Raw genomic sequence first — 21,487 nt, 5'->3', positions numbered from 1 at the left:
ATCTTCTCAAACTAAGTGAAAAAAGTGACAACATCCAAAAGTCCACAAAAACTTATCATGAAAGGACAAAAATGGGTTACAGAGGGAAAAAAATCCGCAGTTTATCATTAATACCAGCCGAAAAATTACATTTCCCCCATAACGTTATCGACTGTTAGACGGACAGAAGTAGTTACTTCAGATGTTAATTTTAAATCGTGGCTTCTATGGAAGTTGTGATTCTTGTTTTGTTGTTGTCTAACCTGCAACATGTGGCAGGGGCAGCATGTGAGGGGGTGGTGGGGGGACTAGATGGTGGGGAGGTGGGGGTCCCCCAGGGTGATGGGGTAGCGCATGTGGAGGGGGTGCAGGGTAAGCTCCGGGTGGGGGAATATTCGGAGGGGGGTATACAACTGGAGGAGTCACCTTCAACAATTTTCAATTTTATTTCTGTTGAAAAAAAAAGATATTTATTCATGAGGGAACAATCTAATTTTTAGCCAATTTAAAACAGACAAGGGGACAAGTCAAAAGGAAGGATCATTTAAATAAACTTCCTATTAACTTGTAAAAATTAAAGATATATTTCAGATGTGTCAAAAAAATATAAATGAATGAAAAGTTTCATAAATACTTTCTCTAAATCTTTATGGCAATCGATATTATTATGCAGGACTGGCCATTCAGTTTTGCATGATTGGGTATGTGCATCAATTTAATGGCATATCCCTTAAAATCCATTCTAGGGAAATATTCAACCAAAAATTCCCAGTTTAGACTGTCAACAAAGAATGCACAATCAAAAGATTAGGATTAGGTAAAAAATCGAGAGTTTTATAAAATAGAGTATGAAAATTCCTGTCTATGAGAAGAATTATTTGAGTTGTCTTCTGATCCTATAGTTGATACAGTTACAGAGGCGCCTAATATTTAATTAACATACATTGAACTTTGAATTCCGATTTATTTTTAAATATAATAATAGTTATTTCTCGTATCGTATTATAAACGGCTTTCCGCGGATATAGAATGTACAATTATAAGATTAAAACTAGTTTTAATCTTGTGATTGTACATTTCTATATTCGTAGAAAACTGGATATAATACGATGCTAGACATAGTTTTTTCGTATGGATGAGAACCGGTTCCTATCCACCGGATTCAAATGAATACGAGAATAGTTATTTCTCGTATCGTATTATAAACGGCTTTCCGCGGATATAGAATGTACAATTATAAGATTAAAACTAGTTTTAATCTTATGATTGTACATTTCTATATTCGTAGAAAACTGGATATAATACGATGCTAGACATAGTTTTTTCGTATTCATGAGAACCGGTTCCTATCCACCGGATTCAAATGAATACGAGAAAGTTAATTCTCGTATTCATTCGAATCCGGTGGATAAGAACCGGTTCTCATCCATACCAAAAAACTATGTCTAGCATCGTACTATATCCAGCTTACTAAGATTATAAAAATGTACAATCATAAGATCAAAACCAGTTTTTTTAGCCCGTGCCTTCGGCATCTCGGGGCTCAAAAACTGCTTTTAATATTATAATTGTACATACATTCTAAATATATCCGCGGAAAGCTGTTTATAATACGATGCGAGAAAAAACTATTAAAAGATTTTCCATTATCTTATGTCTGTCTGTATAAAAATCTGTTTAGAAGTTTGTCAGTAGACTGTAGATATTGTACGTTTGTCTGTATGTAATATGTATATTGTATATCTTGTCGGTAATGTTGTATTAAATGTCTTCATATCTAACTTAAATAAATTCTTATATATGTAAATCCCATTTTGCAAATTTATTTTTCTATCTTTTTTATCACATTTTCTAGAGGCCTCTTGGAGCATGTCTGTCCGCCACTTTAGCTTTAGGTTTATGCAAATATTTTTTTTTTTTTTTTGGGGGGGGAATTTACAGGGGCGATTGAGAATCTCTCTACAAAATAGTTTAAACCTTGCCAGGACCTAAAAGCTACACTTTAAATAAAGTGTAGCGAGATTCTTTGTTACATACACACACAGACAGACATTCTGTTACTTTTATATCAATAGTCAATTTTAGTACGCGTACGCCATAGGTTCTAAAACCAGCAACACATTTAATCAATGAATGTTTTCCTGGGGGCGGGGGGGTGTCTGTGCCAGATAAGGGAGGCGGAGGTGTCCCTGGTTTACTTCCAGGCGGTGTTTCTGACGCAGGGGTGCTCTCCCTGAAAATAAAAATATTTCAATTAGCTGAGTAAATGTTATATTTATTTAAAGAAACATAATAAAGCTTTGCAAATAAACTTTAATATAGAGGGAGCAAATTACTAGGGAAAGAGTGGACACTGAACTATAAATCATGCAGTTACCCAAGGTTTTATAACAATTTTCTCTTCTCAGTCATGCTTTAAAACCTTGGTTGCCTACAATTATTAAATATTTATTTGAATGGTGAAACTAGCAATCTCAAAACAATAATCTTCATCGACATAATCTTGTTTATCTTAGTTGAGAATGGGGAAAAAATTACCATTGTCTTAACCTTAAGATTCCAGAATTCTATCTCATCCATATACATAAAAAAAACTATTGTCAACCCAACTTAAAATTTTTATCTAATACTGACCTAGAAGGTGTTTTCTTGGGGGGTGGGGCAACCGCTTTGATCCTGTTAATAAGCTGGGCGTAAGCACAGTTTGCGTCAGGTTTATACACAACTGTAGGAATTTTAGGGCCTAGGCCAGCACCTGTAAAAAAAAGATGTTTTAGGGGTGTTGTCTTCAAAGTGTTTAGTTATTACTTCTATCAACTTCCTATTTTGTAAGTTTGTATTTATGACAACCTAGCCTATCTGTCTAATGATCTTGCATTTGACTGTTATATTTCTGCAATTATTTTTGTTTATGTATTATATGTCTAAATATATGTTTTTTTTTAATGTCTATGCTTTTCTGTCTGTCCATCTATCTATCCAACTATTTATTCATATCATATGTGCTATCTATCTATATATACTATGGTTGAACTTATTTTCTTAAGTCTGCCCATCTATCTATTTACAAGTCTGTCTGTCTATCTATCAATCTTACTTTTAGAATAAGGTACTAAGGAATGACAACTATATTCTCCTATCTATCTATCAACAAGTCTGTCTATCTATCTATCTATATCTTACTTGCAGAATAAGGTACTAGGGAAGGACCTCTGTATTCTTCAGATTCTATGGTTACAGGTTTATACTACAAAAACCATAAATCTTATAGGTATTTTAAAAAAACAAGAGCTGGATCTTTAAATCATTTCAATGGTGCGCCAAATCAGGGTGAGCCAACTTTCCTCCAATGAGAGCACAGCATTTTACGAAATGCCGCGCTGTGATTGGCTGAAATTCGGCGCACCCCGATTTGGCGCACCATTGAAATGATTTAAAGATCCAGCTAAGGATGACAATATTCATGAATTGACTTGGGGTGGGGGGGGGGGGGGGGGAGGTGGTCAAGATTTGGATTAATGTGAAAGTACCATTAATAATTAATGCCTGTTTGGTTTTGATCATATAGACAAGATGTCTATAGAATCCATGTAGTGGATCTGTGTTGGTGAGGAACAGGAAAGCTGGATTGTTGGCCTGCTTAGTTTTCAACAGAATCTCCATTTGGTTTCCTGAAAGGAAATTTATCCTTATATAAAAGTAACAGGTTGTCTATCTGTATGTCTCGCTCAACACTGACCAAACCTACAATGATGTGAAGGTTCTTATAGGTAAAGGGTTGGTTCAGAATTATTTAAGGGAGTGTACCCTCACTTTCCGAAGAAAAGGGGGGGGTTTTTAATGCAACCATCTCGTAATCAATGTATAATTAGCACTTAGAATTCGAATTTCGATCTGAAATTTTGCATGAGTAATCCTTGGTAGGTCTATTTTCCCTAAATCGAACAAAAAGTTGGAAAAGTAACGGCTGACAGCTGGCGGCTCAGCCGTTTAGCCGTTTTTTGCCTATTTTCAGGGCAAATTCATCATTAATTACGTAGGAATCAACTTTTAAAAACATATTTTTGGTTTAATTCATGTTAAATGATAACAATAACCATTTTTAAAATTTCTAGTATCAGCTGCTAAACGGCTAGAACCGGCTGAAAACGGCTGGGAGCCGCCAAGAGTATGAAGAGTAGATAGGGCATGTGACATGTCTAGGGGTAGGTTTTTATGGTTGCTGAGCTCAAAAATGCTACCAAAAATAGTGGCGGCCCAACCATATGGCAGCTGGGTAACAGCTGCAGCTCAGCTGGGAGCGGCCAAGAGTAGAATCAGTAGATAGGGCTTGTGACGTGTCTAGGGGTAGGTTTTTATGGGTGCTGAGCTCAATTCTACTACAAAAAATAGAAGCAGCCTATCCATATGGGAGCTGGGTAACGGCCGCAGCTCAGCTGGGAGTGGCCAATAGTAGAATGAGTAGGTTTAGCTTGTGACATGTCTAGGGGTAGGTTTTTAAGGGTACTGAGCTCAAAAATACTGCCAAAATTAGTGGCCGCCCATCCATATGGCAGCTGGATAACGGCCGCAGCTCACCTTTAAGCGGCCAAGAGTAGAATGAGTAGATAGGGCTTGTGACGTGTCTAGGGGTAGGTTTTTTATGGGTGCTGAGCTCAAAAATACTACCAAAAATAGAAGCAGCCCATCCATATGGCAGCTGGGTAACGGCCGCAGCTCACCTTAGAGCGGCCAAGAGTATGAAGAGTAGATAGGGATTGTGACATGTTTAGGGGTAGGCTTGTGACATGTCTATTGCCTAGGGGTAGGTTTTTATGGGTGCTGAGCTTAAAAATGCTACCAAAATTAGTGGTGGCCCATCCATATGGCAGCTGGGTAAGAGCTGCAGCTCAGCTGGGAATGGCCAAGAGTAAATTGAGTAGATAGGGCTTGTGACGTGTCTAGGGGTAGGTTTTTATGGGTGCTGAGCTTAATACTACTACCAAAAATAGAAGCTGCCCATCCATATGGCAGCTGGGTAACGGCCGCAGCTCACCTAAGAGCGGCCAGGAGTATGAAGAGTAAATAGGGCTTGTGACATGTTTAGGGGTAGGTTTTTATGGTTGCTGAGCTCAAAAATGCTACCAAAAATAGTGGCAGCCCATCCCTATGGCAATGGGTAACAGCTGCAGCTCAGCTGGGAGTGGCCAAGAGTAGAATCAGTAGATAGGGCTTGTGACGTGTCTAGGGGTAGGTTTTTAGAGGTGCTGAACTCAAAAATACTAACAAAAATAGGGGCGGCCCATCCACATGGCAGCTGGGTAACAGCTACAGCTCAGCTAGACACGTCACAAGCCCTATGTACTCATTATACTCTTGGCCGCTCCCAGCTTTGATGCAGCTGTTACCCAGCTGCCATATGGATAGGCCACCACTATTTTTGGTAGTATTTTTGAGCTCAGCACCCATTAAAATCTAACCCTAGACACCTCACAAGCCCTATGTACTCATTCTACTCTTGGCCGCTCCCAGCTGAGCTGTAGCTGTTACCCAGCTGCCATGTGGATTGGTCGCCACTATTTTTGGTAGCAGTTTTGAGCTCAGCAACCATAAAAACCTACCCCTAAACATGTCACAAGCCCTATCTAATCATTCTACTCTTGGTCACTCCAAGGTGAGCTGCGGCCGTTACCCAGCTGCCATATGGATGGGCGGCCACTATTTTTGGTAGTATTTTTGAGCTCAGCACCCATTAAAACCTAACCCTAGACACCTCACAAGCCCTATGTACTCATTCTACTCTTGGCCGCTCCCAGCTGAGCTGTAGCTGTTACCCAGCTGCCATGTGGATAGGTCGCCACTATTTTTGGTAGCAGTTTTGAGCTCAGCAACCATAAAAACCTACCCCTAAACATGGCACAAGCCCTATCTACTCATTCTACTCTTGGCAACTCCAAGGTGAGCTGCGGCCGTTTCCCAGCTGCCATATGGATGGGCGGCCACTATTTTTGGTAGTATTTTTGAGCTCAGCACCCCTAAAAACCTACCCCTAGACAAGTCACAAGCCCCATCTACTCATTCTACTCTTAGCCGCTCCCAGCTGAGCAGTGGCCGTTACCCAGCTGCCATATGGATGAGCTGCCACTATTTTTTGTAGTATTATTGAGCTCAGCACCCATAAAAACCTACCCCAAGACACGTCACAAGCCCCATCTACTTATTCTACTCTTGGCCGCTATCAGCTGAGCTGCAGCTGTTTCCCAGCTGCCATATGGATGGGCTGCCACTATTTTTGGTAGCATTTTTGAGCTTAGCAACCATAAAAACTTACCCCTAGACATGTCACATGCCCTATCTACTCATCATACTCCTGGCGGCTCCCAGCCGTTTTCAGTCGGTTCTAGCCGTTTAGCAGCTGGCACTAGAAATTTTAAAAATGGTTATTGCTATCATTTAACATGAATTAAACCAAAAATATGTTTTTAAAAGTTGATTCCTACGTAATTAATGATGAATTTGCCCTGAAAATAGGCAAAAAACGGCTAAACGGCTGAGCCGCCAGCTGCCAGCCGTTACTTTTCCAACTTTTTGTTCGATTTAGGGAAAATAGACCTACCAAGGATTACTCATGCAAAATTTTAGATCAAAATTCGAATTCTAAGTGCCATTTATACATTGATTACGAGATGGTTGCATTAAAAACCCCCCCCTTTACCACAAAAATTATTTTTCTTTCTTTTAATACTAAAAAAACATGGAGGGTCGATATATTAATTTACAGATAGACATCCTGTTACTATTATATAGGGTAAAGCGGGGCGATCTCGGTTTTGAGGTGAAGTCGGTATTTTTTTGACCACCTTCATTAAATGACATTTTTCTCCATGTTCTAATCGACTGACAGAAAAAAACATAAAATCAAATTTGTTCCTTATTAAATTGCCTACAAAAAAGTATAAAATGAAATTTTTGTGAGATGAATTTTTAGGGTACTTATTGGGTCTTAAAGTCTTTTTTTTTCGATTTTTTTGCTTCGGTCGGAAAAACGGTAAGTTGGACAAAAACTGGTAAGAGCTAGAGCTTAGACGTCTTCAGGGGACTTATTAAGAATCTAATAGGCTATCCATTTCCGTTTAAAACTTTAAAAAAGCTTGTATAGTTTTTTCTTAAATCGACTAAAAGTGAAGCGGGGCGAATTCGGTTTTTTCACTTTTTATACTAACTTTTTAAATTTTATATAAAAAGTGAAATTTTCGAGAAAAAAAGTCAAATTTCTCGTACTTAGAAAAAATTTATTTTTTTTTGTAGAAAAAATTGTCCGATCTTCATAATTTTTTTTGTGAATGCTCTTTATTACATTTAGCAACTTTAACCTTTAGGGCATGCTGTAATTAAATCAATATGTCATAGGTTTTTTGAAGCTGGAAAATCGACCACAGATTTTGCCAAACTTTTCTCTTTTTTTCAACTTTATTTTTTTAGGAAATTTTGCAAATAGAACTAATTTTTTTTTTGGCCAAATCTATTCAAAATTGCCTGAATTTTAAGGATCAGGCCTTTAAAGTCATAAAAAGTTATTTTTTCTAGTAGTATTTTTATGTTTTTTATCAAAAAAATTTTCGGAAAAAAAGTCAAATTTCGCGTACTTCGGAAAAATTATTTTTTTTGGTAGAAAAAATTGACCTATCTTAATAAATTTTTTTGTGCATACTCTTTATTACATTTAGCAACTTTTACCTTTTGGGCATGCTGTAATAAAATCAATACGTCATCGATTTTTCGAAGCTTGAAAATGCCCTACCGACTTCGCCTCAAGGCGGGGCGAAGTCGGTGCCGTTTTAGAGATCAATTTTGACAAACTTCCCAAAGTCCTAGGTTTACGTCCTTTTAGGACCTGATCGACTTTTCCGAGATCTTTCTACTGGTCTTGGTCCCATTTAAAAAAAATAATTTTTACGATTTGCAGGTTCAAAAAACCGAAAAATACACCGAGTTCGCCCCGCTTTACCCTAAGGATTGGAGGAATAAAAAAATAGTTATTTATCGCATCGTAGTATAAACTGCTTTCATCATAAACAGCACCTTGACGCTGAAGGAACGGGCTATCAAAACTGGCTTTAATATTATGATTGTACATTTTTATATTCGTAGGTAAAAACCGGATATAATATTATATAACACGATACATGTTTTTTTTCAGTGTGGCTGAGAACCGGTTCTTATCCACCGATTATTAATCGGTTTCGAAGCCATATTGGAAATATCTTTACCTTGGGTGGCCAAAAATTTAGCTGTTTTGAGAATGACATTGTATTGTTTCTTGTTTGGAGGGATGGTTAGGTCATCAGGCACCCGCAGGTTCTCATCAGGGACATACGGATCAAGCTCTTCGTCCTTAACAGATAGATAGTTGGATACCTAAGTGGTTTTGTAGGTTACCCCAGGGATCTTATCGGATAAGACAACGAACGATAAATTGAAATACATTTTATTCCCCTATATGACGCTAGACAAGACGGTAAGTAATATTAATGCAAAAAAAACTTTATAGGTATGAACTCAACAAAAAAATCGATGAAATTTTTGGGGAATAGTCCCTTTCGTGGCAACGAACCTTAAGGGCGATTCGTCGTATTTTTAAAATGGCTTTTTATAAATCATTTTAGGTAAGGTTAGGTTATATTGGGTTTGGTGATTGCCCTACAGGGTTAGGCAAATGGCCCCGCAGGGTTAGAGCCCGCCACAGGGGCTAGAACTAAGAGAAAAGCTACTGTGAAAAATACGAAGTATCGCCCCTTAATGTGCGTTGCCATGAAAGGGACTATACCTACCTAATTTTTGTAAACATTGAATCAAAATTCACAAAAATATTGTGCAAACATATTGAAAGACAAATTATCAAGTAAAAAAAGTATCAAAAGCTTTTAAGGCCACGAAAACTTTGGGTACTAGTGTCATTTACAGTCCAATATCCCCTCCCAGCCAGCAAATACCTGTTCTTGAATGGCTCCAGGAGGTAGTTGGGGACCTTCTACCACAGCGTTCTCATTCTCTAATGTTTCATCCTTCCCTCCTAACAGATCAGAGATAAAGCTAATGAGTCAAGTTTGAGGGATTGTGGTGCTTTCACACAAAGTACCCTCTTGAGCACTAAAAATACCCCCCCCCCTTTTATTTAAAATTTATTAAAAATAAGGGAGAAAGGGTAGTTTTTCGTTTGTTTGTTTAAGATCAAGTTAGGTTACTTGGTATACTAAGTACTGGGTTATACCCTCACAAATGTTAGAAATTTGAAACATTTATTCGAATTAAACCTGATACACGTGTTAATTACCTAAACATGTTAATTTCACCTGATCTTAATGTCTTCACTGTTTATAGGAAGCTTTATTTGTATTTTCAGCTGTTATAGAGGTTTCTAAATGGACTCAACACTTAAGGTGCTTTACCTCAGAGTGACTGACTATCCTCAAGAACTTACACTACGGGGCTATCCAACATAGTCTAACCTAACTTTAAAAAAGTAAAAAATATTTCAAAATGAGCGGAGTTGCTCTATATCCATGCCTGTTTGTTGATCATAATTGAAGTGAACCTCTCCTCCCTGGTGCTTGAGAAGTCCTTCACGTTTCTCAGTCTCCTCCTCTAGTGTTTCAAGATGCTCATCATCCTAGAATATAATTATATCAATGGAATTAAACAGCAGCAAAATCGTTGTTTTCCCTAAAAATAACTTTTGAGCACTGGAACCCCTTCCCCCTTATTTTGGATAAAAATCTAAATAAAATCAATTTAAGGGGGGGGGGGGAAATGGCGGCGGTACCGCCGCTCCCGCCGTCCACCGCCATTTTCCGCCGCCGCCGACAAAAAAATTTTTATTGCATTTCTCGCCGAATTAGGCAATTTGGAATCATTTGAGACCATGTTATTTTTTTCAAAATTTTTTCCCCTTATAAACCAACCCTGCGGGGGGCGGAAAATGGCGGTGGATGGCGGGAGTGGTGGTACCGCCGCCATTTTTTATTCAAATATTTTTTTGCTGATCTACCTCAAAAGATTTTGTTTCAATATCTTTAAAAGCACAGGAGAAGCACTGAATTTAAGATATACCTTAATAAACGAGAATTTGAAAAAAATGACTAAGTCCCCCAGCAGGGTTGGTTATAAGGGGAAAAATTTTTGAAAAAAATAACATGGTCTCAAATGATTCCAAATTGCCTAATTCGGCGAGAAATGCAATAAAAAAAATTTTGGCGGCGGCGGCGGAAAATGGCGGTGGACGGCGGGAGCGGCGGTACCGCCGCCATTTTTTATTCAAATATTTTGTACTGATCTACCTCAAAAGGTTTTGTCTCAATATCTTTAAAAGCTTAGGAGAGGCTTTTTTTTGAAAGATACCACTAGTTGGGGTAATTAGTGACCCAGCCCAAAAGATTTCACCCAATTATCTCTAAAACTAAGGGAGTAGCACCCAAAATAATATTGCTGGTATGTCGTGGCACTATTCACCACATTCCCCCCCCCCCCCTTTGTTAATTTTCCATAGTCAAAAATTTTCACACCAATCTCATTGTTAAAATATCTGTTGTCACGGGTTTAACATGGCAGCAATAGGGAAAATGAATGTAGATTTGTAGAATATACTTGGATATTATGATAGGAGAAAAATTGTCTCCAATTTAACTTGTTATTTCCCCTATCATTTATTGGTCAGGCCATTCATCCAATATGAGGAGAGTGGATGGGGTAAAAGAGTTAAGTTGGGCGAGATTGTTATTATAGCCCGCTACAGAGTTCACTTTATTAGAGAACAAGAAAATCTGATGTAATATCCAAGTAATAATAAATCCAGTGTAGAAACTTACATTGTAAAGAGACCTCCATCTTTCTTCTTCACACATTTCCTCCTCTATCCTCTCAGCCTCCTCAAGGTCACTGTAAATAATGTTTGGTCATTTACCTACCTTAAAGTGTTTTTAGATCAATAAAACACCCTATTTAGAAAATATGGGTTAAATTGTAGTTATATTGGGGGCCCTAATATAACTTAACATAAACTGAAGTAATAAACAAACAAACGGAATCCCCCCACCTGTTAGGTATTATTTAATTATTTGAAAATAAATAATATCAAACACTTGCAAATTCAAAGAGAAATTGACACACAAAAAAGATTATTATAACAACTGTAAAAAAAGACTTGAGTTTCATCATACATAACAAACAAAATGTTACCTATCTTTACTGCTGTGCGTGTAAGTGTCGAGGGAATGAAGAAGAACCCTGGCATCAAACCTGTCCAGCAACAGACTTTCATCTCCGCTCCATGGAATAAATGTCTCTTGTCTAAATTTATTTAAACTGTTTAAAATTCATTTGATTTGAGAGAATCAGTTTTATTAAAAAAAAAAAAAAATTTCACGGATCTATTATCAAGAATAAAATACCTAGTCTTATAAAACAAGGTTTAGAGGCAATGAAGGGTGATAAGGGGTTCCCAACTTCCCATCCACATTTTTTCCAATTTTTTATTAGTGGGGAGGGGCTATATCTTCTATGAACGATTTTTCTTGGAAGGGTAGTTGTATCCAACCCCCCAAAATAAAATAATAAGTTACAAGAACCTAAAAGAAGCTTTAATAAAAAGGAGATACAAAACGGTCCAACAATTATTGAGATATTTTAGTAGGAACACTCATACAGACACACATCCTGTTACTTGTTTATAAGGATATATTAACTGATGATATAAAACAAATCTTACCTTTCCACACTAAGTGCTTTGTTGTCATCTCTGAATAACTTGGAGGAATAACCAAATACTGTATTACAGTTAAACTTTCTTTTTTTAAAGAAAAGCAGAATTGATCATATTTGGTTAATATATCTAAAAAGAAGGGATTTGACAAGGACTATAAAAAGGGTGTACTCTCGTAATTATGAAAAATTAAAGTTATTAGTGGACAACTTAGACCCTACTAGCTAGTAACAGCATCATCAAGATTTCATTCAAAAAATAATAAGTATCATTAACTTTATGGTGAAAATTTACTAATTTGATTTGAAAAATCTACACAAATATTCCGCTTTCATTAATGTAAGAAAGTGAACCTAAAAGACTGGAATGATCCGTATACTCGATGGTTTTTTCCACCTTCCCTTTTTTTCTATGCTTCATTTTTTATACCTATGTGATTAACAAACATTTGATTTTATAATGTTTTTCTGAAAAGAAATACATAATATTAACAATATAAAAATATATGCTTAAAAAACAAGAAAAAAACAAACAATACACACAAATAGCGACTTAGGATCATAGGCGTGCGGAAGGAGCTGTATGGGGGCATAAACCACCACCATGACAAACCTCTTTCCACGCACAATTAAAGACTCATAAACATTTATAATTAAACTTTAACGTTGTGCTATAAATAACCAAAAGTAGACCTTTCATTCAATGAAAAACTATTTTCCATTTAACTTTTCCTCTGGTCAAAATATCATGCTTTGTTGTTATCAACAAAGAAAAAAGGAATGGAGGAATATGGAGGTAAAATAGTATTATTTTCCAATGAAATATCACCAACATAGATTTAATGCCAAGTAGCTTACATTTAGGACTTAAAAACATCAAGGCACATATTATAAATATATAAAAATAATTCCATATAATGGCTAGGTATTGAATTTAAAAAAAGAATAGGTAACTTTTTGTTAAAGTAAAAAATCAACAAAATAAATCCAATTTAAAGTTATGACAACGTAGATTATTTTGCAACTTACAGATGGCTACCAGGCCCAGCTTACAGGTCGATAAAACGCTGCTGTCGAGCCCTGCATTTAACCTCCCTACCACAAATTCACCAAAACTCTTGCTTATCACCATGGATACAAGGATAGGTTGATAGCTAATAAATAATAAACTTTCCTCAAATAAAAATTATCATGAAATGACATTTAAAAGATTATTTTGTCTCCAAAAAACTAAAGCTATCTTAATATAAATTATCACTTTACTAGTTCATATTAGATTATGGTATTATTTTAGCATAAATCAAAAGATAGAGATATGTCACATGCAGATAAAAAAAAAACATTTAACCTCTCAATATTTCTGCTAGTATAAAACAAAAATGGCAATAATTTGTTTCCTAGGAACTTGTTTGAAACTACTGGGAAATTTTTTAGGTAAAATAGTCTATCTTCATGTGCCATATCCATGTCAAGTTGCTTAGTCTTGGTCCTGATCCTGGGCGCCAGCAGCCCCCCAATTGAAACCTCCAGGTCTCTCCTCTGGTCCAGGATTGTAGTCTGGATCCTCTGCAGATAGAAAAGGCTTAAAGGATATTATCCGGTTGGGATTACGCCCAACAGGGTTACATCCCCCACATGCCCATGGGCTAGAAATGACAGAGTATTTAAAAATCTAAAATAATTGTAGGGGTGTTTGTTTTAGTGACCAAGAAATAAAAGAACCAATTTTTACTATCAAGAATCAACAAAAGGTTTCTTGAAAACAGGTATTTCAACGTTTACAATAGAGAGGCTCAACAAATAAAGGTAAAAAAATGAACAAAACATGTATAAATTAAGAACGTAATTATTATTACCTAACGTACTAACATTCAAAACTTAAGGAGACCCATTGATTAAATTATTGTGTCCAACTAGAAAGCTCTATTCCAAAAATTAGGAATTGTAGGTAACAAGCAACTGTCTGTTCATGATTGTAGAAATGCTACACTTTCTAAATTGTACATAACTGCTATAAGAAAAAATCATGCAAAGTTTAAGATCAATGCGGCGATTCCAACACGTCAAAATTCTACCTGGGGCCGGATCACAGATAGTTTTGAGCCACTGCGGGGTGACGAGGAGCCGCCGGCCTCCGCGCTGGTAAGGGAATACATCCTCCAGAAAGTAATACACATGACCGACAGCCATACCTGTAAAGACATATATGAAACATTTGATTCATCATCAATTAAAGAACAGTAAGGGTAAAATAAGTGCTCTTGTGGCAATTTTTAAATACATGTAACGTTACATTCAGGTTATCACTGCGTTACTTCGAACCATGAATGATATATAGATCATGATAGATAAAACTTTCTCCAGGAATGAGACAAATTTGTGTTTATTACTTATTTCCAATTATTACAAACAAAATAACCCTTCTCTGTAAATTAACTTCCCCCAAACAATCAGGATTTAGTCAAATATGTATCAAACTTGAGTTAACACTATTATTTTGAGACCAAAGTCCTCTCCCTCCCTCCCTGGGTGTTTCTGAAACATACTAGGTACCTAACACATCGACTGCTATAGAATTTCCGAGTAGAATTGAGAAGCAGAGGAGCACCCAGGGAAGGTAGGGCGCGTTGAAGGTCAACAGGCCGAAAAAGTTCATTCTTGCAGAGGAATTTCTTCTCGCCCACACGTACACCAACATTATCGTAAATGCCTGAAAATAAGAAATAGAGTAGGAAAAAGGAATACTAATAATAATCTTTACATATTTCAGATCTTAAAATCAAATAACGTTTACCTAGTTTTATCGCACTTAAAAATATAGATTAAGTTTATTCTACATGGTCAAAGTCCATCATTTATACAGGGATGAGACAATAGAAGATAATTTGATGTTCTTCATATCCAAAATTACCCCTTCTGTAGATTAAAATTATTAGTGGAAAAGTTTGGACAAGGGGATTAAAAAGAGCCTATCAATTCATCATACAGGAATTGATGTTGACATCCTAACGCCTTAGACTTGCTCATAGAGGTGCTTTGCTGATAACATGGTGCTTGATCGTTCTAGGTTTTACAATTTCAAAAATAAATACGTAATTGATATCAAATGAACAATTCATACATGCCTAAATTATCAATCAGATCTATACACTACGGACGAACGTACGGACCGACTCTAATCATAGAATAGCTCAAGTGCTAAAAGCAAAGGTACCTGGCCGAAAAATAGAAGATTAACAAAAAATGCAAATAGTATCATAAACACAGCCCCAAACAGAAACATGAACACATAGTCCGCGCACTTGCCACGAAAACTGAAAATTTAAATAAAGGAGATTATTCACAAAATGAATGTTAAGGGTTTCGCAATTGTGAAAAATTGTGTACCTATTGTTTTTAAAGAATAATCCATTAGGTACCAATTGAACTAACCTTTAAATATTTGTAAGAGCTAATTATTAGACTATAAAAGTTTTCCGGAATTTTAATAAATATAATAGATTTGAAATCTGCATAAAATTTTAAGGAATTTTTATAAAATTCGTTTTTTGTATAATTCTTTATCTATAAGCGCAAATACAAATTAAGTTAAATAATTTTGACATCTGTGATTGGTGGATTGAAAACTATCTGCGCTCTGATTGGAGAAGCTTAAGTGACGTACATCATTCAACCAATTAGAGCACAGGTAGTTTCCAATCCACCTATCCTATTGGTCAAAATTTATTAACTAAAATTGGATTTGCGCTTTTAAATAATGAATTATATAAAAAACGAATTTTATAAAAAATCCTTAAAATTTTATGCAGATTTCAAATCTATTATATTTATTAAAATTCCGGAAAACTTTTATAGCCTACTAATTATTGTATCGTATTATATACAGACACCTTTCCACAGATAAAGCAAAGATACAGTTTTGTTGACCCCGATGGAACGAAGGCTCGGCTAACAAAACTGGTAGGAATTGATCATTTTAATTTGTCGTTAAAAATGTCTATAATATTATACGATTAGTGATTTTTCAGTATGGCTTAGAATCAGTTCTAATCCAGCAGATATTAATCAGTTTCTAAGCCATGCTGAAGAAACAGTACCTAAACCTTATTAAAATCCCGATAAAAAAAGTTTTAAGTTTTTACTTTTAGTCATAAGTGTACAAACCTTTATGTTTCAAAGCTAAGAAATGAGAGAAAGTATTAAAAAAACTTATGCACCAGAATAATTTACATTGGAATGTCCCCTCCCTGACACTTACCTCACTTCCTCCAGCATTCTGCAGTATCTGTATGTAAATATCATGTTGAAAAAGAAATTAAATCCTAGATTGCCGAAAAACAGGAAAGGTGTTATAAGTCTCCAAACCTAGCATTATAGCATAATGTTATCATAAAGTTTCACTTTTTTAAAAGCGAAGCTTTACTACATTTAGGTCCTGTCCGTCCATGGAAAGTTCGTAATGTTAATACAAGCACGTTAGAATATAACGTTCGATTTAAAACTTTGCATGATTATTCCAATAACAGATTCAAAAGAGTGACAATTCTAAAATATGTACCTATGTCTTTTTTTTAATAATCCTTTAAGTAACTTTGGGATAGATTTATAAAATGTCGCAAAAAGACAAACTTTTTTTATAGAACAACTTGTAGATTAGCTTTGCTACAATAACTTATTGTGCTACAATCCTGGAATTTATAAAATATTAAGGACGGGTTGAAGTAAAGCTGAAATGGTGTCACCACTTCTAAAAATACCTAAATTAAGAAAACATCAAAAATATTATACCTAACATTGATTAATTTTTTGTAGCGAGGCTACTCTATAATTCACTTTGTCAATTCGTCCGTACATAAGTCCGTAACGCTTTGTTCCGCATCTGTAGTAATAACGCAGGCAATTGTGTAAATGTGATTTATAATATTACAAAAAAATTTAAGTGATGGGGGGGGGGTAGATATACCACACTTTTCTGGGATCTTGCCAAGTCAAGTATCAACTGTTGGGAATATCAAAGGATGACTCCATGCAAAATTTGAGCCAGATCCGGCCAAAACCGGCCGTGAATTTTATAAAAAACCGGTTTTTTCGGGTTTTTAGGGGGTATCTGTAAATTGATTCAGCTGGAGCAAAACCGGTTGGAGGTACAAAAAATTTTACTTCACATGAAATTTAGCCAATGTAATTGCCTACAAAAATGTACTTCATCATCAACTTGATTGGACAACTCTTTCCCCTCCTAAATGTCCATTAAAATCTCGGAAACGGCAAAAATCGCCAAAAATCACGCCTTCGGCGGCGAATAACGGCTAAACGGTCAGCCGGAGGCGAATGAAACATAAATAAAAAAATGTCCGCCTCAAAAAGTTGTTCCACATCAAAGATTTGCTTTAAGTCTCTAAAACGACTCCTTCCCCTCCTTTAAGGGGAAAAAATGAAAAAACGTGATTTTCAAAAGTATGCCCACTTCGTGGGTGTGGGGGGCACTGAACCTGTCACCCCAGGGTCACCAAATATAAAGTCTAGGCAGCCCACAATGCTGAATTTTCACCAAGTGAAAGTCTTGTGTCATTATCTCTTTTGAGAAAAAAGTTATTAATTAATTAAAATTTCAAATTGTGATTTTTTGATGGATTTCTTTGATGAAATGACAGGCCAGACAATTTTTAGGCCATTTTTTGCGGTTTTTAGGCCGTCACGCCCAAACGGTTTGAGATAATCTTACAGGACCTTTTGCCCAACCTAAGTCTGGTTATTTGTGAGGTGTAGGAAAAAAAATCAGACTTACGCAAAAGATTATAATTAGAATCTTTACACAGAAAAATGGCACAAGGTGAGTGATAGAGGGGGCAAAATGAGCCGACCAGCGATTTTTGACGGCACGCAGCGACGTCGCGCTTCATCCAATCCGGGATTTTTTTTCCTTAGACCTCACAAATAACCAGACTTAGGTTGGGCAAAAGGTCCCGTGAGATTATCTCAAACCGTTTGGGCGTGGCGGGCCAAAAACCGCAAAAAATGGCCTAAAAGTTGACCAGCCTGTCATTTCATCAAAGAAATCCATCAAAAAATCAAAATTTGAAATTTTAATTAATTAATAACTTTTTTCTCATAAGAGATAATGACACAAGACTTTCACTTGGTGAAAATTCAGCATTGTGGGCCGCCTAGACTTTATATTTGGTGACCCTGGGGTGACAGGTTCAGTGCCCCCCACACCCACGAAGTGGGCATACTTTTGAAAATCACGTTTTTTCATTTTTTCCCCATAAAGGAGGGGAAGGAGTCGTTTTAGAGACTTCAAGCATCTCATTGATTTTGAACAACTTTTTGAGGCGGACATTTCTTTATTCATGTTTTATTCGCCTCCGGCTGACCGTTTAGCCGTTATTCGCCGCCGAAGGCGTGATTTTTGGCGATTTTTGCCGTTTCCGAGATTTTAATGGACATTTAGGAGGGGAAAGAGTTGTCCAATCAAGTTGATGATGAAGTACATTTTTGTAGGCAATTACATTGGCTAAATTTCATGTGAAGTAAAATTTTTTGTACCTCCAACCGGTTTTGCTCCAGCTGAATCGATTTACAGATACCCCCTAAAAACCGGAAAAAACCGGTTTTTTATAAAATTCACGGCCGGTTTTGGCCGGATCCGGCTCAAATTTTGCATGGAGTCATCCTTTGATATTCCCAACAATTGATACTTGACTTGGCAAGATCCCAGAAAAGTGTGGTATATCTAGGGGGGGGGGGGGGGAGGACATAAGAAAACACCTATTGCAACTGTAATCATACGACAATAAATGTAAAGGGGGGGGGGGGGGGACTAAACACACACTTACCGCAACTGTGGTCATAACGCAGGCAGTTGTGTACACCCTGGTTACTGGTGGCATCTCCAGGAACCACTGAAAAAAATTAATTTGATTAACTTCTATGAAGGGAAAAGTTAAAAGAAAAAAAATCTTATAAAAATGCATTTTGAGGTGCAAAAAAACTATGTAAGCACCCAATTATGAAGAACAAAATTACCCCTTTTAAAAATTAGATTATTTGCTGAAAAGTTAAGACACTAGTAGAAGAAACTTTCTGCTATAAAATAGTTACCTGTGAAACGACGGCCTGTACATTCGCCATTTTATATAATATTCTTTAGGACTAGTGACAAAAAAATAAATATTTTCAACTCATCTTTATAATTAAATCTGAAAATTTTTCGTATACTATATCAAAAATAGTTTATTATTACATAGCACGTGTAAAAATATAAATATCTATATATTTTATAAGTGGCACAAAAGTTGTCAAATTAAAAGCTCAATTTTTTTGTACAAAATCATAGCTAGCTAAATTAAATCTAAACTAATTAAACTAGTTACATTATGAGTATATGGCATAATATCATAATAAAATAGATATATAAATAATGTTTACAGCAAAAGCGCACATTATAAAAGACATAGTTTTAAGGCACAATTAAAAATGATTTACAGTTTCATTTGAAATACATAAGTCATAAAAATAAGAATTTAAAGAGATCCAATTAAAAATTAATTACCAACAAAATAAAAATCAGAAGTTTTTGAAACATGAAAAAGTAGTTTGGATTTGAAATGATCCAACGTAAAACAACCAATAAAAAATACGCGTGAGTTTGAAGAATAAAAATACTAAGTACAAACTAATCTACTTTCCAATTATTCATACTTTGTAATAATTATGTAATTTTTTGCAAAATAGGGGATAAATACAAAATACATAGGTAAAAAATAACTCATTCTGAAATTATTAATATTCCTGCCAAGAGACATCCCCTTTCATTTAAATTTTATGGCATATCAATTTCAATATACTGCCCATGATCAATGATCTTAAATTTTCTAGCCATCTGAGTTGCGAAGCCCAGGGGTAGGTGGTCATCTAAATAATCGTAGAATGTTCCCTTAGGATAGGTTCTCAAATAGCAGAGCAGGGTGGCAAAAGCACTTGCATCCTCATCCAGAAATATGTTGCCATGTTCATCATATTTCGTTCCGTTGTATGTTCCCTAAAAACAAAAACATGATCTTGAATATAACAGCGTAACTTTGTAATTTCCTGGGAAAGTAACATTAAAAATATATCAGACACTTCTCCAAAACCGCGGTTTGCTCATTATAACCAAAGAACCCCAAATTTTGAAGGGAAAACAAGGGGAGGAGGTGGTTAGTCTTTCGCGTTTTGTTTCATACTTAAGGCCAGGTTAGATTATATTGTGTAAAGGGTAGTAACGCAAATACCGCAAACATAGTCCCCGCAGTGTTAGGGCTCCCTGCTGGGATAGACATTGAAAACCGCTTTCCCCTAATTTTCAAAAATAAGGAGGGGACTCTGTGCTTGGCAATTTGAAAGAAAGCACATCATTATGTGTATTGCTAAAAAAGGTATGTTACCTCAACCATATCAGCCAAAATCGAGTTCGTGCCTTTGCACAGGGTTGCCTTCTCCGTCTGAAATATTCTTCCAGAAACATTAATCTTCACGAGATTCGAGGCGGTGTTTTTCATTTGCAAACAGTTGGCTACCTCCTCAGCAATGCGCTTGATACGTAATGTCTCCTCCCCTTTGGCTCGAACGATGCTATCAGCAACCTTCACACAACAACAGTTCAAGTTGATATTTATAATTTATATTTCAGAATAGGATAAATTTTTGCTGGGATAAGGAGAAAATTTGACAGAAGATAAAACTGCCTATTATTTATGCGGTTGTGCAATGTATATAAAGAGTAACAGTAGAACATTTCCCCAAATAATTTTAATCTACACAAGGACATGATATGTTTATCATTATTGGTGAGAGAAGTACATTGCTTCAAAACATGACATGACATGACAAAGCATAGGTGATTTTCTGAAAAATTAATTTAACAGTTGTTTTCCTTGATTTCTAAATCTGCCAGCTGGAAAAATCTAGCATCAAGCAACAGGCCAGTCAGGGCATCTTTATTGCTGGTATCCACGCAGAGCTCCCCATCTCGGAGATAATCCAAAATTACCTAAATCAATATGTGATACCTAGTAATGTTGGGTAATTTAAGAGAACTTTGATAGTTATATCAGCTAGAGGAAGTGCTATATTGGTCCTAAAAGGGTTTATGAAGTATCAAAACTACACATGACAAAGGACAAGAGAAATATCACAAAACTAAAACTAAAGCTGGTTGTGGGTCGGCACCATCCCTCCCTCTCTATTTTAACCCAATTGCCGATAAAAAACACATAAATTAAGAACAACTTACCCTAAATCTATCAGGATTTCTGTCAATAAAATATTCCCCTCCCTTGAGCACCATTGCAGGGGGGAGGGTGGTGGTCCCCGCAAACATTCTTCCCAGGACAGAATTTCCATACTTTGTCAATGTTTGGCGAGTTGTTTCAAACCTGACACCCCCAACATTCAATGCAATTATTTCACTACTTTTATCAGTCATTTTTCTAAAAAAAGCAAAACAATTAATATAAATCTTTAAATATCTTCAAGGATAATGCAATGGACGATAGTTTTTTCAACATCCCCGCTTAAGCCTTCTGTAACTTCAACCAATCAAGCTAGCTAGTTATATATTTATTAAAAAGTAGCTATATACCCAGTTTAAAAGCCAACGATTGATATGACGTGTTTATAAAACTTTGGATACATATTATAATTTACAGACCTATGTTCTCTCCATCTATTTCTCTCTGATGAAATGTTTAAATTATTATTAATAATAACTTTTGTTTTCATACTAAGC

At 36.0% G+C, this 21,487-nt stretch overlaps 3 protein-coding genes across 4 annotated transcripts in view; all 3 read right to left on the bottom strand.

The window, feature by feature from the left end:
* su(w[a]) (suppressor of white-apricot) overlaps positions 1 to 12,185 on the bottom strand; it is a 26,456-nt gene extending 14,271 nt beyond the window's left edge. For both annotated transcript variants that reach the window (XR_013882532.1, XM_080172421.1), the window contains exons 1-13: positions 12,070 to 12,185; positions 11,723 to 11,780; positions 11,194 to 11,304; positions 10,824 to 10,893; positions 9,526 to 9,628; positions 8,952 to 9,031; positions 8,229 to 8,352; positions 3,526 to 3,650; positions 3,163 to 3,226; positions 2,614 to 2,734; positions 2,123 to 2,212; positions 840 to 904; positions 243 to 407 (exon numbers count right to left, since the gene is read on the bottom strand). Coding sequence is in view for 1 of the 2 variants with exons in the window: in XM_080172421.1 (XP_080028547.1) it covers positions 243 to 407; positions 840 to 904; positions 2,123 to 2,212; positions 2,614 to 2,734; positions 3,163 to 3,226; positions 3,526 to 3,650; positions 8,229 to 8,352; positions 8,952 to 9,031; positions 9,526 to 9,628; positions 10,824 to 10,893; positions 11,194 to 11,304; positions 11,723 to 11,780; positions 12,070 to 12,136 (1,243 nt within the window). In the remaining variant the exon portion in view is untranslated. The remainder of the gene's footprint in view (positions 1 to 242; positions 408 to 839; positions 905 to 2,122; positions 2,213 to 2,613; positions 2,735 to 3,162; positions 3,227 to 3,525; positions 3,651 to 8,228; positions 8,353 to 8,951; positions 9,032 to 9,525; positions 9,629 to 10,823; positions 10,894 to 11,193; positions 11,305 to 11,722; positions 11,781 to 12,069) is intronic.
* Positions 12,179 to 18,933, bottom strand: Der-2 (Derlin 2). Its single transcript, XM_080172425.1, has 8 exons — positions 18,820 to 18,933; positions 18,555 to 18,620; positions 16,406 to 16,472; positions 15,974 to 16,082; positions 14,930 to 15,029; positions 14,269 to 14,425; positions 13,791 to 13,907; positions 12,179 to 13,281 (listed from the first exon to the last, which is right to left on the bottom strand). Exons 1-8 carry the CDS (start codon positions 18,847 to 18,849, stop codon positions 13,193 to 13,195), a joined length of 735 nt encoding a protein of 244 aa, XP_080028551.1. The 5' UTR covers positions 18,850 to 18,933; the 3' UTR covers positions 12,179 to 13,192.
* On the bottom strand, positions 18,917 to 21,487 carry LOC145328653 (BTB/POZ domain-containing protein KCTD1-like). The gene is made up of 4 exons (XM_080172426.1): positions 20,993 to 21,487; positions 20,636 to 20,749; positions 20,145 to 20,345; positions 18,917 to 19,759 (listed from the first exon to the last, which is right to left on the bottom strand). Exons 1-4 carry the CDS (start codon positions 21,182 to 21,184, stop codon positions 19,541 to 19,543), a joined length of 726 nt encoding a protein of 241 aa, XP_080028552.1. The 5' UTR covers positions 21,185 to 21,487; the 3' UTR covers positions 18,917 to 19,540.

The sequence above is a fragment of the Acartia tonsa genome, chromosome 9 (assembly GCF_053477335.1).
Source record: "Acartia tonsa isolate MP-2025a chromosome 9, ASM5347733v1, whole genome shotgun sequence".
In the NCBI taxonomy this organism is placed as follows: Eukaryota; Metazoa; Arthropoda; class Copepoda; order Calanoida; family Acartiidae; genus Acartia; species Acartia tonsa.
This window is presented reverse-complemented; position numbering and strand designations above follow the sequence as displayed.